The sequence below is a fragment of the Garra rufa genome, chromosome 22, assembly GCF_049309525.1.
Source record: "Garra rufa chromosome 22, GarRuf1.0, whole genome shotgun sequence".
Classification (NCBI taxonomy): domain Eukaryota; kingdom Metazoa; phylum Chordata; class Actinopteri; order Cypriniformes; family Cyprinidae; genus Garra; species Garra rufa.
The window spans coordinates 10,546,474-10,560,884 of record NC_133382.1 but is presented as its reverse complement, the minus strand read 5'-3'; the positions used below and the strand labels follow the sequence as shown (position 1 = coordinate 10,560,884).

The 14,411-nt window shown below is 35.9% G+C and overlaps 1 protein-coding gene across 1 annotated transcript; it reads right to left on the bottom strand.

Moving 5' to 3' along the window:
* Window positions 1-2,669: 2,669 nt before the first annotated feature.
* On the bottom strand, window positions 2,670-14,381 carry ndc80 (NDC80 kinetochore complex component). The gene is made up of 17 exons (XM_073828756.1): window positions 14,192-14,381; window positions 13,673-13,782; window positions 13,444-13,524; window positions 13,180-13,306; window positions 11,115-11,287; window positions 10,900-11,002; window positions 9,495-9,584; window positions 9,276-9,369; window positions 6,685-6,785; window positions 5,871-6,015; window positions 5,587-5,792; window positions 5,283-5,429; window positions 4,352-4,441; window positions 3,640-3,732; window positions 3,393-3,523; window positions 3,211-3,313; window positions 2,670-2,984 (listed from the first exon to the last, which is right to left on the bottom strand). The coding sequence occupies exons 2-17, from the start codon at window positions 13,759-13,761 to the stop codon at window positions 2,859-2,861; spliced, it is 1,899 nt and encodes a 632-aa protein (XP_073684857.1). The 5' UTR covers window positions 13,762-13,782; window positions 14,192-14,381; the 3' UTR covers window positions 2,670-2,858.
* Between the last annotated feature and the right edge of the window lie 30 nt (window positions 14,382-14,411).

The window sequence follows — 14,411 nt, the reverse complement described above, 5'->3', positions numbered from 1 at the left end:
GCAGATGCTTTGGAGCAGCACAGCATGCACAAAAATGTGTTGCATATGTCCAGAGCCACTTCAAGCTTTTGTCAAATTAAAACCGAAACATCCAAAAGTCTATAACGAAGATTAACTGATAGCGTCGCGTGTGGACCTAATGATGTGTGTCATTAATCGATCTATGTACTATAACATGTAAAACGGGAACATGAAAGGAATATTCTAAAAGCAACTCATGTAAACAGCTTAATCATATTATTGTCTTATTCAGAATAAGGTCATTAATTAGATTACTGGTGTCCATGTAAACGTAGTCATTGACACCCTCAAGCAAGAGGGTAAGACACAGAAAGAAATTTCTGAACGAATAGGCTGTTCCCAGAGTGCTGTATCAAGGCACCTCTGTGGGAAGGAAAAAGTGTGGCAGAAAACGCTGCACAACGAGAAGAGGTGACCGGACCCTGAGGAAGATTGTGGAGAAGGACCGATTCCAGACCTTGGGGGACCTGCGGAAGCAGTGGACTGAGAGTAGAAACATCCAGAGCCACAGTGTACAGGCGCCAGGTCAAGCCACTTTTGAACCAGAAACAGCGGCAGAAGCGCCTGACCTGGGCTACAGAGAAGCAGCACTGGACTGTTGCTCAGTGGTCCAAAGTACTTTTTTCGGATGAAAGCAAATTTTGCATGTCATTCGGAAATCAAGGTGCCAGAGTCTGGAGGAAGACTGGGGAGAGGGAAATGCCAAAATGCCTGAAGTCCAGTGTCAAGTACCCACAGTCAGTGATGGTCTGGGGTGCCATGTCAGCTGCTGGTGTTGGTCCACTGTGTTTTATCAAGGACAGGGTCAATGCAGCTAGCTATCAGGAGATTTTGGAGCACTTCATGCTTCCATCTGCTGAAAAGCTTTATGGAGATGAAGATTTCATTGTTCAGCACGACCTGGCACCTGCTCACAGTGACAAAACCACTGGTAAATGGTTTACTGACCATGGTATTACTGTGCTCAATTGGCCTGCCAACTCTCCTGACCTGAACCCCATAGAGAATCTGTGGGATATTGTGAAGAGAAAGTTGAGAGACGCAAGACCCAACACTCTGGATGACTTAAGGCCGCTATCGAAGCATCCTGGGCCTCCATAACACCTCAGCAGTGCCACAGGCTGATTGCCTCCATGCCACGCCGCATTGAAGCAGTCATTTCTGCAAAAGTATTCCCGACCAAGTATTGAGTGCATAACTGAACATAATTATTTGAAGGCTGACTTTTTTTTTTTTTGTATTAAAAACACTTTTCTTTTATTGGTCGGATGAAATATGCTAATTTTTTGAGATAGGAATTTTGGGTTTTCATGAGCTGTATGCCAAAATCATCAATATTAAAACAATAAAAGGCTTGAACTACTTCAGTTGTGTGTAATGAATCTAAAATATATGAAAGTCTAATGTTTATCAGTACATTACAGAAAATAATGAACTTTATCACAATATGCTAATTTTTTGAAAAGGACCTGTATTTGCTGTATCTACCTTATTTTTGTCCCGTAAGAATGGCTCCGGCCATTTGTAAATGTAATGGCTTTCTGAGTCATTGGCTTCCAGCTATTTTTATCTGTACAAAACTACTGTTATGGAACAGAAACATACTCAACAAAGTACGCAACCCAAACTAGATTTTTAAACTGTAGTAGTGCTACAGATTAATGACAACATTACTGTGGGTGTTACATAGTGACTTTTCCAACAATGAATGTATGATCTTGATTATCCATCTTTTCACACTGAGGAAAACTGAGCAACTCATAAGCAACTATTACAGAAGGTTCAACCACTCACTGATGCTCCAGAAGGAAAAACTATGCATTAAAAACCATGGGGTGAAAACTTTTTGAATTTGAAGATTAGCGTAAATGTAACTTATTTTGTTTACTGGGGAACATGTAAGTATCTTCTGTAGTCTCTGAAACGCAGTACTAAATGAAAAAATATATTTAGGCAGCATAAGAAAATGTATGTATACATTTTCTTATGCTGCCTAAATATATTTTTTCATGTATACATCTCAATTCTGTTCAAAAGTTCACACCCCTGGCTCTTAATGCATCATTTTTCTTTCTGTGCATTTGAACCTTCTGTAATAGTTGCGCATGAGGCCCTCCGTTGTCCTCAGTGAGAAAAGATGGATCTCAAAATCATACAGTCATTGTTGGAAAGGGTTCAAATAATGAAAAATGCTGGAAAGCCAAAGAATTTGTGAGACCTGAAGGACTTTTTCTGAAGAACAGCAGACAGTTTAACTGTTCAGGACAAACAAGGGACTCAAGAACAATCACTTAACACAACAGTAATAAAAATCAAGCATATGTAAACTTTTGAACGGGGTCATTTTTATAAATGTAAACTATTATTTTCTCTTGTGGACTATATGTAAATCACTTTTATGTGAAATATCTTATTCAGGTCAGTTCTAAATAAATAAAAAAAAACATGCATCCTCTTATATTGGCAAAATAATTAGCATTTTGTAGATTCTGCAACTTATGACTTCAACTGTATTATCAGACAATAATCAGAAGAATGTTTTATTTCACAAAGAGTAAGTAAAACTAATGCCAGATTTTAATATAGATCTATACCATAATAGTCTTAGATTATAAGCAAACTGCTACAATAAACATCACACTTCGCTCTAAAATTTTCCAAAACATATTTATTTTTTAGTAAACAAACATGTAAATACAGGATAAATACACAAAGTATGATTCTGTCTCCAAAGACAATGTCTTCTCTGATATTACTCCATAGCCAGAATCTGACCAAATCAGTTATTAAAAAAACATTTAATAGTAAAACTATTTACAAATCCGAGCTATCAGGCATTAACAGCTGTTCACTTTCTTCATGAAGTTTTCCACCAGATCCGTCAGCTGCTCCATGTTAGTCTCATCCTCACGAATTACTTCCTTCAGCTTATCAAACCTTTTTAGCTGCTCGCTGCAGTGTTTCTACAAGACAAAGATATGTTGTTTACATGTAGAGTGTACACAAAGCAGGTCATATTAATTTTTAAGTATAAAAGCAAATATTTAAACAAATGCAAGTTTAATTTCTCAGCATAGCAAAACTAATTTATTAATAAAACTTGCAGGGAACATTGATACATTTCTGTGTTCAAAATCTGTTCTCAAAGTTAATATGTTTTTGGTAATTCCAGATAAAGCCATCACATACTTCAACTTCACACAAGAGGTTTACTGCGGAAGAGAAGATATCAGTCAGATTCTTGAACACCATGCGGTTCTCCTCATTAGTCTCCTGCACGACCACGTGATACCTGATGGAAAAGTTCAGATACATGTAAAAAGATGAACAGATGACGTATTTAAACGAATGAAAGAGGAAAGCATGCTCACTGCTGCTGGGCCGCTTTGAGTTCCTCCTCGGCTTCCTCGCATCCCTGCGTCACATTCTTTTCCAAACGCTTCTTGTGAGTTTCAGCAGAGTCCACCTCAGCTGCCCACTTCTCCTCCTCTTGTGCCATTTCCTACACACACCATATCTAGTTTAATCTTGTGCTGAGTGACAATTAAAAAGCTCATGATTTCAATAAACATGCAGGCTGATATATTTTCAGAAATCCTGAAAGCTAATCCATTGTACCTGCATATCATTCTCAAGCTGTTGGTCGACTTTGCGAATCTGTTCCTTTAGATGCTTGATGTCCCTCTCCTTATCAAGGATGTTGGACTTTACCTAGGAGAAGGATGTAAGCAGCATATAGTAAACACGGTCTTCATTTATTAAGAGTGGATCATTACAGGTATAGTTCACCCAAACATTAAAATTATGTCATTAATAACTCACCCTCATGTCGTTCCAAACCTCTAATGCATTCGTTCATCTTTGGAATGCAAATAAAGATATTTTTGATGAAATCCGAGAACTTTCTGACCCTGCATACCACGTTCAAGGCCCAGAAAGGTACCAAGAACAAATAAATTAACGTTATGAGTTGAATAATGTAATTATATTTCTTGTTGTGCACACAAAAAGTATTCTTGTAGCTTAATAAAATTACTGATGTCACATGGACTTTGTCAATGTCCATACTACCCTTGCTGTCTATAGAGGGTCAGAAAGCTCCTGGATTTCATCAAAAATATCTTAATCTGTTTCCTGAAGATGAATGAAGGTCTTACGGGTTTGGAACGACATGAGGATGAGTAATTAATGACAGAAGTTTCATTTTTGGGTAAACCATCACTCTAACAACTGTTTGACATTAACAGTGTGATCCCTGTTTCATCCTCAAATTCATTACCATTAACACTTAAAAAAAACAATTACAAGAAGTTAAATAAAAGTCTCGCACCTGTTCAACAGTCTCTTCTAAACTCATCTTCACATTTGTGAGTCTGCTGTATTCATCCTCCACATCAACCGTCATGTTTTTCAGAGGATTCTGTAAGAGACAAGTCAAAGAAAAGAATAAGAAAAATTCTTAATTGTAGGGCCCTATGAAATCCGTTTTATTTTTTCCCAAATTCCTTTTTTCTGGATTCCTTTTTTTTTTTTTTAAGAGATTTTTTTTTCTAGACTCTGTTTTAATGGTTAAAATAGAACATATTAAACAAAAGCATGTCCAATTAATTGAAATCATGAAACTTACACAATTTAAAAGCAATTTATTAAAAGTTTAATGGGTCAAAAGACGTTAAGATGTGCATGCAGAAAAAAAAATTACAAAAGTGGCTTTATGTCCATATAAAGCAGATTAAATGTAAGTAAAAAAGTCTACTACAAAGGTTTCAAATAAGTTTTTGGAGAAGAAAATTTAAATTTGGTTGAAATAATGTGACATTGTCATTCAGTGTAACAAAATATTTACGCAAAATTTCAAACAACATGCTTATTCTGACTTGTACATATTAAAACATATAAAAGAATAAGGGAGCATATTAAATTGTATTGTGTTTTAAATGAGTAAAAAAATCGTACTGACAAATGGACAAAACCTAGGATAGTGGCAGATTTTAAAAATGTAGTATTGAAACTGATTTTTGTTGTAAATATGCTTGACAAGATTGTTACACTGAATGACATTTCAGTGGGTGTATTCTGTAAATTAGGGAAAAATCTATGATATTTATTTTTTGCTCAGAAAAAACAAAAACAAAAATGCAATTAAATAAAAAAGAAAACTTCTTTATTTTTTGGGAAAAAAACAATTTAAAGAAAATCATAGGGCCCTAGAATTGTTACAAAAATGATGCCTTTTTGATGCACGACTGTAGGGATTGTACCTGTATCTGTGTCTTGTACTGTGTGATGGTAGTGGCGCTGTAATCTGTTCTGATCTCAAAGTCATGGCCACAGGCGTTCTCTGCTGACTGCGGGATGAGCTTCAGCTTACGACCCAGTTTATTATACTCAGCAACCTTCAACTCCGCCTGCAACAAAATGTGAAACATTTGTAATGTTTACATGCTTTGGCCTGCATGCCAATGAATGACCACCAATTCACTGCCAATTGAGCCAGGACACTTTTTAATATAACTCCAATTGTATTCATCTGAAAGAAGATGAAGAAGAAACAGACTGGCTGACCTTCTCTTTGGTTTTGGACAGGTTGACCTCCTCGTTCCACACCAGCTGCTCCGCCTCCTCTAGACTCTGGTTTAGGCTGTTAACGGTCTGCTGCAGTTCATTCCTCTCTCGGTTAATACGCTCAATATCAGCTGGAGTGAACTTCTGATTCTCCAGGATGTGCTGCAGCCTCGTCCTCTCCTGCTTCAGACCCTCCAACTGCATCTCTGCACAAAGAAAAGGGCAATTAAGCAATTTTATTTACAATGTCAAGGCATTTGTATCTGCATCTTGTAATCTCTTACCAGCAGCCTCAAGCTCCTCAGCTAGTCCAGTAGCTTTATTTTCCAGGCCAGTTTTATGAGCCTCCAGAGTACAACGATAGTTCTGCAGTTTCTGCAGATCAGCCTGCACCCTGAGCTTCTCGGTCCTCTTCCCTACTAAACGATCCTGTCAAAATACACATAGTATTTAGTATTTATTTTGTATGGTTAAGACCTTAAAGGGATAATTCACCCAAAAATTTAAATTCTGTCTGTAATTACTCACCCTCATGTGGTTCCAAACCCATAAGACCTTCGTTCATCTTCGGAACACAAATTAAGCTATTTCTGATTAAATCCGAGAGCTCGCAGACCCTCCATAGACAGCAAGGGTGCTACCACGTTCAGTGGTTCAACCGTAATTTTATGAAGCTACGAGAACACTTTTTATGAATTTTTTGAATAAACAACTATTAAACAGTTCTTGGCCATTTTGGAGAGTACCACGATTTCATCAAGAATATCTTAATTTGGGTCTTACGGGTTTGGAATGACATGAGGATGAGTATTTAATAACAGAATTTTCATTTTTGGGTAAACTATCCTTATAAATGTCTTATGTCACCTCTACCCTAGTATTCGCAATACATCATTTTTTCTTTGTTATATCTAAAGTCACACCATACATTTTTGGCATTTGAGGAAGGTGTTTGAGAGAATCCCAGAGTTCACAGTTCTGACTGACTTGACTATTATTCAGTACTATTATTTAAAAATTAGTAGATTCTGGTAAGTAGTAATTCTCATTTGACTGAACCTGAGAAATTACAAAAAGGAAACACATGCACAGACTCACAGTTTGGCTTTCTCTTTCAAGTCTCTCCACATGCTCCATCAGCATTGCATGTTTCTCCTGCTGGGACTGTAACAGCGCCTCATCCACATTGTACAGCCTCTCTGTAAGAATTAAAAAAAAATTAATCAGCCATTAAAAACTGTATTTTGCACTAGATTTATTAAAATATACACATACAAGTAATGTGATTCCCCCCCTTATTATTTTCATTTTTGGTGGCTTAAAGGGATAGCTGAATTAGTAAAAATTCTGTCATTAATTACTCATGCTTATGTTGTTCCAAACCCATAAGACCTTCATTCATCTTCAGAACACAAACTGAAATATTTAATGAAATCTGAGAGCTTTCTGACTTTTAATAGACAGCAAGGGTCCTACCACGTTCTAGGCGTGGTACTCTCGATAAGGGTAACTTGGGGGCGGTAACTTCTTTTATTCTCATAGCTTCATAAAATTACCATTGATCCACAGATTAGGATTTGATAAATACTTAATTTGTGTTCAGAAGATGAACAAAGGTCTTACGGATTAGGAACTACATGGGGGTGAGTAATTAATGACAAAAAAATTCATTTTTGGGGGAACTATTCCATAAATGTGAGGTATATGGCACATAAATGCTTCCATATATAGTGCTGGGGAAAAAAAAACAACGCAACGTACAGATTGAGTGTAAAAGATTATCAAATAAATAATAAACACAATTCTATGGCAATGATTTGTTTCTATCCATCAGTTGTTGATTAGATTTTGACTAAATGATTGGAAAAAATCCTGCATAAATCACCAGAAAAATTAAGTTTCATTGTTGACATTCTAATAAACTTTACTAGGTCAAAAACAAAACAAACAAACAAAAAACTTATGTATAAATGTATCTTAATAAGATTAATAACATGAATTTTAAAAATAGTTTTAATTCATGCTGACTTTTTGTTCTGTTTTACTGATATTTGGCACATGATGGGCATTGAGGAGACAGTTCACCCAAAATTTCTGTCATCATTTACTACTTACCTTCAAAATGTTCCAAACCTGTATTAGTTTCTTTCGTCTGCTGGAAGCCATTGATTTTCATAGTATTTATTTTCTTTTGTGTTCAACAGAAGAAAGAAACTCATGCAAGTTTGGAACAGCATGAGGGTGAGTTCTGATGACAGAATTTTCATTTTTGGGTGAAGTATCCCTTTAATTTAAGGTCAGACAAAGTTTGCCTCCATCCAGTTAATACAGGTCCTTCTCAAAAAAATTAGCATATTGTGATAAAGTTCATTATTTTCTGTAATGTACTAGTTTAAGCCTTTTATTGTTTTAATATTGATGATTTTGGCATACAGCTCATGAAAACCCAAAATTCCTATCTCAAAAAATTAGCATATCATGAAAAGGTTCTCTAAACGAGCTATTAACCTAATCATCTGAATCAACTAATTAACTCTAAACACCTGCAAAAGATTCCTGAGGTTTTTAAAAACTCACAGCCTGGTTCATTACTCAAAACCGCAATCATGGGTAAGACTGCCGACCTGACTGCTGTCCAGAAGGCCATCATTGACACCCTCAAGCAAGAGGGTAAGACACAGAAAGAAATTTCTGAACGAATAGGCTGTTCCCAGAGTGCTGTATCAAGGCACCTCAGTGGGAAGTCTGTGGGAAGGAAAAAGTGTGGCAGAAAACGCTGCACAACGAGAAGAGGTGACCGGACCCTGAGGAAGATTGTGGAGAAGGACCGATTCCAGACCTTTGGGGACCTGCGGAAGCAGTGGACTGAGTCTGGAGTAGAAACATCCAGAGCCACAGTGTACAGGCGCCAGGTCAAGCCACTTTTGAACCAGAAACAGCGGCAGAAGCGCCTGACCTGGGCTACAGAGAAGCAGCACTGGACTGTTGCTCAGTGGTCCAAAGTACTTTTTCCGGATGAAAGCAAATTTTGCATGTCATTCGGAAATCAAGGTGCCAGAGTCTGGAGGAAGACTGGGGAAAGGGAAATGCCAAAATGCCTGAAGTCCAGTGTCAAGTACCCACAGTAAGTGATGGTCTGGGGTGCCATGTCAGCTGCTGGTGTTGGTCCACTGTGTTTTATCAAGGACAGGGTCAATGCAGCTAGCTATCAGGAGATTTTGGAGCACTTCATGCTTCCATCTGCTGAAAAGCTTTATGGAGATGAAGATTTCATTGTTCAGCACGACCTGGCACCTGCTCACAGTGCCAAAACCACTGGTAAATGGTTTACTGACCATGGTATTACTGTGCTCAATTGGCCTGCCAACTCTCCTGACCTGAACCCCATAGAGAATCTGTGGGATATTGTGAAGAGAAAGTTGAGAGACGCAAGACCCAACACTCTGGATGAGCTTAAGGCCGCTATCGAAGCATCCTGGGACTCCATAACACCTCAGCAGTGCCACAGGCTGATTGCCTCCATGCCACGCCGCATTGAAGCAGTCATTTCTGCAAAAGGATTCCTTTATTCCTGTTATTCTTCTTGTTATTTCCCTATAGAGGCTAACGAACTGGAAGTCTCACCCATAGGCTTACTTCCACGTTAAAGAATATAAGGTGGATAAATTTTCATCTGCATTGTGACTTACTTAGTTTATTAAGATAGTCTTCATCATCATCTTCAAATGTGTCTGCTCCCTGCATGAACTTGTTGTAGGTATCAGAACAGTGGTCCATTAACAGCTATGGATATAACACAGCACACACATACAAATTTAGCATATGTGTGATGTCTACAATGCAGAGGAGTACAATATACAAAATGACTGCTGAAACTGTCAAAGCTGACTTTTTGTCTCACACGATACCTTGTTGTACTCGACCCTTTCCTCTAGATCACACAGTTCATCTGAGAAGTCAGAAAGCAGCAGGTCCTGCTCTCTTGGACCACTGAAGATCTGCAGAGATAAAACCTTAATGTCACGCAATGCTATAATGTTTCCTGTTGCATTTAAATGTACAATCTTGCAAGGAAAGCTACATTTTCACATTTCTTGTTGAAAATATATTAAAATAGATAACAGTAATTTTAAATTGTTACAGTACTTCACAAAAATACTGTTTTACTGTAGTTTTGATCAAATACATGCAGCCTTGGTGAGCATAAGAGACTTTTGAATTACAGTGATACATTTGTATGTTTGCTTTGAAACATCCAGTGTTAACACAGCCTTAAACGCTTTTTGTAGACAGTGTTAAAGGAGAAGTTCACTTCCAGAACAAACATTTACAGTTAATGTAATGACTCCCTTGTCATCCAAGATGTTCATGTCTTTCTTTCTTCATTCATAAAGAAATAGTTTTTTGAGGAAAGCATTTCAGGATTTCTCTCCATATAGTGGACTTCTATGGTGCCCCGAGTTTGAACTTCCAAAATGCAGTTTAAATGTGGCTTCAAACGATCCCAAATGCGATTGTAAATAATCCCAGCCGAGGAAGAAGGGTCTTATAAAGTGAAATGATCAGTTTTTTATTTTATTTTATTTACAATTTATATGCTTTTTAACCTCAAATGCTCATCTTGTATTACTCTATCTGAAGTTTTTTTTTTTCCGGTTCAAGACCGTTTAGGGTATGTATAAAACTCTCATCTCATTTTCTCCCTCAACTTCAAAATCATGCTACATCGCTGTTTTACCTTTTATGTTAAGGGTGTTTGATCTTCTTTGCATTTTCACTTTGCAAACACTCAAATGATTTTTGAAGTTGAGGGAGAAAATAAGATTTTCCACATACCTTAACTGTCTTTACCCGGAAAAAAAAGAGTTTAGGCAGAGGCAGAGAAAGACAAGACGAGCGTTTGAGGTCAAAAAGTATATAAATTTTAAAATAAAATAACCGATCATTTCGCTAAATAAGACCATTCTTTCTAAGGTGGGATCATTTACAACCACATTTAGAATTGGTTGAATCCGCATTAAAACCGCATTTTCAAACTCGGGCACCATAGAAGTCCACTATATGTAGAAAAAACCTGAAAAGTTTTTCTCACGACTGAAGAAAGAAAGACATGAACATCTTGGATGACAAGGGGGTGAGTACATAAACTGTAAATTTTTGTTCTGGAAGTGAACTTCTCCTTTAAGGATTTGAACAAACCCTTAACCCCAAGTATGAGCAGTGAAAGTGATACTGACTGGCCATAACTTGTTAAGAGGTTTATACACAGATTATAGATCACATAACCCTGTTTAAGGTCTTGAGAAGTGTCACCTTGACTGTGTCGATGAGCCAGATGAGAGCTCCAAGAGCCTGAGGCCACGTGTGTGGAGCACCAATGGAGTACATGGAGCTTTTTGAGAGTGCAAACGGGTATCTGAAATGAAACCATAATAATAGCATGGTGTTTAACTAAATTGTAACTGATTTGAACAAAGTGTAGTAATGAAATTAGATCGTTGTGCTTTGTTTTTTCATATTGTGATTACCCCAGATCTTTGAGCATTCTTGGGATCTCCTCCTCTACTTTGGCAGTGGGCATCTGAAAGGACGGTTCTAGGAAAGTGTAGATGAATTCATATATCTTTAAGAACTCTTTTGTAGATGGAGACTGGAGAGACTTCACTGTGATGCTGCCTGGAAATCCTCGCTCGACCAGGAACTAGAAATAATGGGAGAACATACTTATTATAACCAGGGTTTTGGCCCGGTTAACTTCTGATTTTTCCTGCTGCTCATGATTACAGGATAATTTTTTGACTGCTTCCTCAAAGATAATTTTCTGATTACATGTACACTGCCATTCACAAGTTTGGGATCAGTAATTTTCTTAAAGTTTTTTTTGAGTCACTTATGCTTAACAAGGCTGTATTTATTTGATCAAAAATACAGAAAAAAGTAGTGAAATATAGTTGCAATATATAGGTTTCCTATTATAACATACTTTAAAATATTAATTTCTGTGACACAGTGCTAAATTTTCATCAGCCTTCAGTGTCACATGATCCTTCAGAAATTATTCTAATATGATGATTTATTATCATTTTGAGACAGTTGTGCTGCTTAATATATCTTTTTTGGAACCTGTGACACTTTTTTCTTTGATGAATAAAAAGTTGAAAATAACAGCATGTATTCCAAATAGAAATATTTTCTAACAATAGAAGTCTTTTTTTATCCAGTTGACACATCCTTGCTGAATATTATTTTCTTAAAAAAATAAAATAAAATGTACTCGCCCCAAACTTTTGAATTGTAGTGTATATAGTAACACACAATTTCTATTTTGAATAAACACTGTTCTTTTTTTTCTTTTTACTTATTATTTTACTTTAAGATTATCATACATTTATCACAGGTACCAAAAAATATTACGCAGCACAACAGTTTCCAACATTGATTATAAATCAGCATATTAAACTGATTTCTAAAGGATCATGTGACACTGACAACAGGAGTAAAGACGCTGAAAATTACAAAAACAGAATACAGAAGAAGCTGTTATTCACATTAATAAATAATATTACTATAACAATTTATTCACATGAATAAACTGCAATATTGTTGTTTCATAAAATTACTGATTTTTTGTATTTTTGATCTAATAAATCCAGCCTTGATGAGTTTTTATAAAGAAGTATTTTCTGCTCACCAAGCCTGAATTTATTTGATCCAAAATACAGCAAAAGCAGTAATATAGTGAAATATTTTTGCTATTCAAAATAACTGCTTTCTATTTGATTATATTTTGAAATGTAATTTATTCCTGTGATCAAAGCTACATTTTCAGCATAATTACTCTAGTCTTCAGGGTAGAAATCATTCTAATATGCTGATTTGCTCTTCAAGAAACATTTATTATTATTATTATTATCAATATTTTAAACAACTGAGTACTTTTTTTCAGGAATCTTTGATGAACAGAGAGATCCAAAGATCAGCATTAATCTGAAATAAAAACCTTTTGTCACATTATACACTATACCATTAAAAAGCTAAAAAGTCAGTATTTTTTGTTAAATAAAAGTTTAAGGGTGCTTTAAATCCATCAAAAGGGATGATAAAGAAATTTATAAAATTACAAAAGATTTTTATTTTAGATAAATGCCGTTCTTCTGAACTGAAAAAATTCTACTGTTTTCAACATAATAATAATAAGAATAATGTTTTTTTAGTAGCAAATCAGAATATTAGAGTGAATATTTGAGTGTTTTCTGAAGGATCATGAAAAATTCAGCTCTGAAATTACAGGAATAAATTTCATTTAAAAAATATTCAAATAGAAAACAGTTACTTTAAATAGTAAAAAAAAAAATATTACATAATTTTTTACCATTTTACTATACTTTGGATCAAGTAAATGCAGGCTTGGTGAGCAGAAGAGACTTTAAAAACATTAAAAATCTCATGGTAGTGTAAGTGCTTTCAAGAAAATTTCAAGCTTTTAAATGTCAAGCTAAATTTGGCCCATCAGCATCCATAAAAAAACACAATATTATTTGTTTAGCTGTACTGAATCCACAATATTTCGTTTATGTACACATAATATCATACTTCACAAAGCTGCTTGATACACTGCTGGACAAAAGATTTGTCATGTAGAGGCCTGGGGTCCTTCATCTTCTCTGGGCCCCCATAAGCACCAAACATGCTGTTCCTCTGGCCACCTGCCCCGATGCCTCTGTGGAGAGACAGAGAGATGGTAGACTATATGATTAACTAATTAAGATTTCATAAAATTGCACAGTGAAAAAAAAAAAAAAAAATCACAAAATCATGATCATGCAACATTTGTGTAACTTTCACTGTCAGACTCACTTTCCAAAAAAGCTTGTTCGTCTTTCAGATGTGGTAGACTGAGGTTTAGGTATGTTCAGTTTGCCAAAGACATTGTCCTTACTGTAAAGAATTTAAAGTTAACAAGTCATATATATTGTAGCATAATTCATGTAACCTGCTGAAAGCAGTTTAGGCTAACAAAACCACATCTAAATGTACACATAAACACTCAAGTAACAAAATCTCAGGTAATAGGAATGGGTTGTACTTTTGAGGGGTGGCATTGATCAGACTCATCCTGTTGTCTGTCACTCGCATGGGCATCTCGGAGTATCTGCTGCTGGGTCGCCGACTCATTTTGACCTTTATAAACACCACCTTCACATGCAAGACAGAAAAAAACGTAAAATTTTAACGTTACTTTAACCATGTTGATAACATTCAGGATTCAATTAAACTATTGTATATCATACCAAAACAAAAGTAACGTTACACAGACTCACTCAATATATTAAGATTTTTTTTTCTATGCAAAACGATATTGTATTTGCATTATGTGCCCAAATTGTTAGCAATCTAAATATGTAACGTTAGCTTGGTAACACTTGAGGAAAATAAGCTTCAAACCCCCACACACACACACACACATAGATAAACACCATCAACCATCCAAAACTCTCGAAAAATAAACAAAGGTTACGAAACACATTAAATGGTGTTAATTTAATAACGAATTAATTACTTATGTTAGTAACGAAATAAATGAGAACTGTGCACCGAACAATACCTCCGATATAAACTTCAGCTGGAGGACGATCCTCGGTTTATAAAAACTAACGTTATACTCCAGAAATGTATATTAGCATACCATATGTATTAGGTATACTTAAGTATATTGACTGCTCCAGTCTGTTTACTTCACTAAACTAGTATATTCTTCCGTCGCTACTTCGGTTGGATTTCAAAATTTTCCGCGACCGCTGTTCAACGGATCACTCTGATTGCGT

Coding starts and splice junctions, on each gene's coding strand:
- ndc80 (XM_073828756.1), bottom strand. CDS start 13,761: ATGAGTCGGCGACCCAGCAGCAGATACTCCGAGATGCCCATGCGAGTG. Junction 4,442..5,282: donor AGTACAAGACACAGATACAG/GTACAATCCCTA, acceptor TGTCTCTTACAG/AATCCTCTGAAAAACATGAC. Junction 3,733..4,351: donor TAGAAGAGACTGTTGAACAG/GTGCGAGACTTT, acceptor TCCTTCTCCTAG/GTAAAGTCCAACATCCTTGA.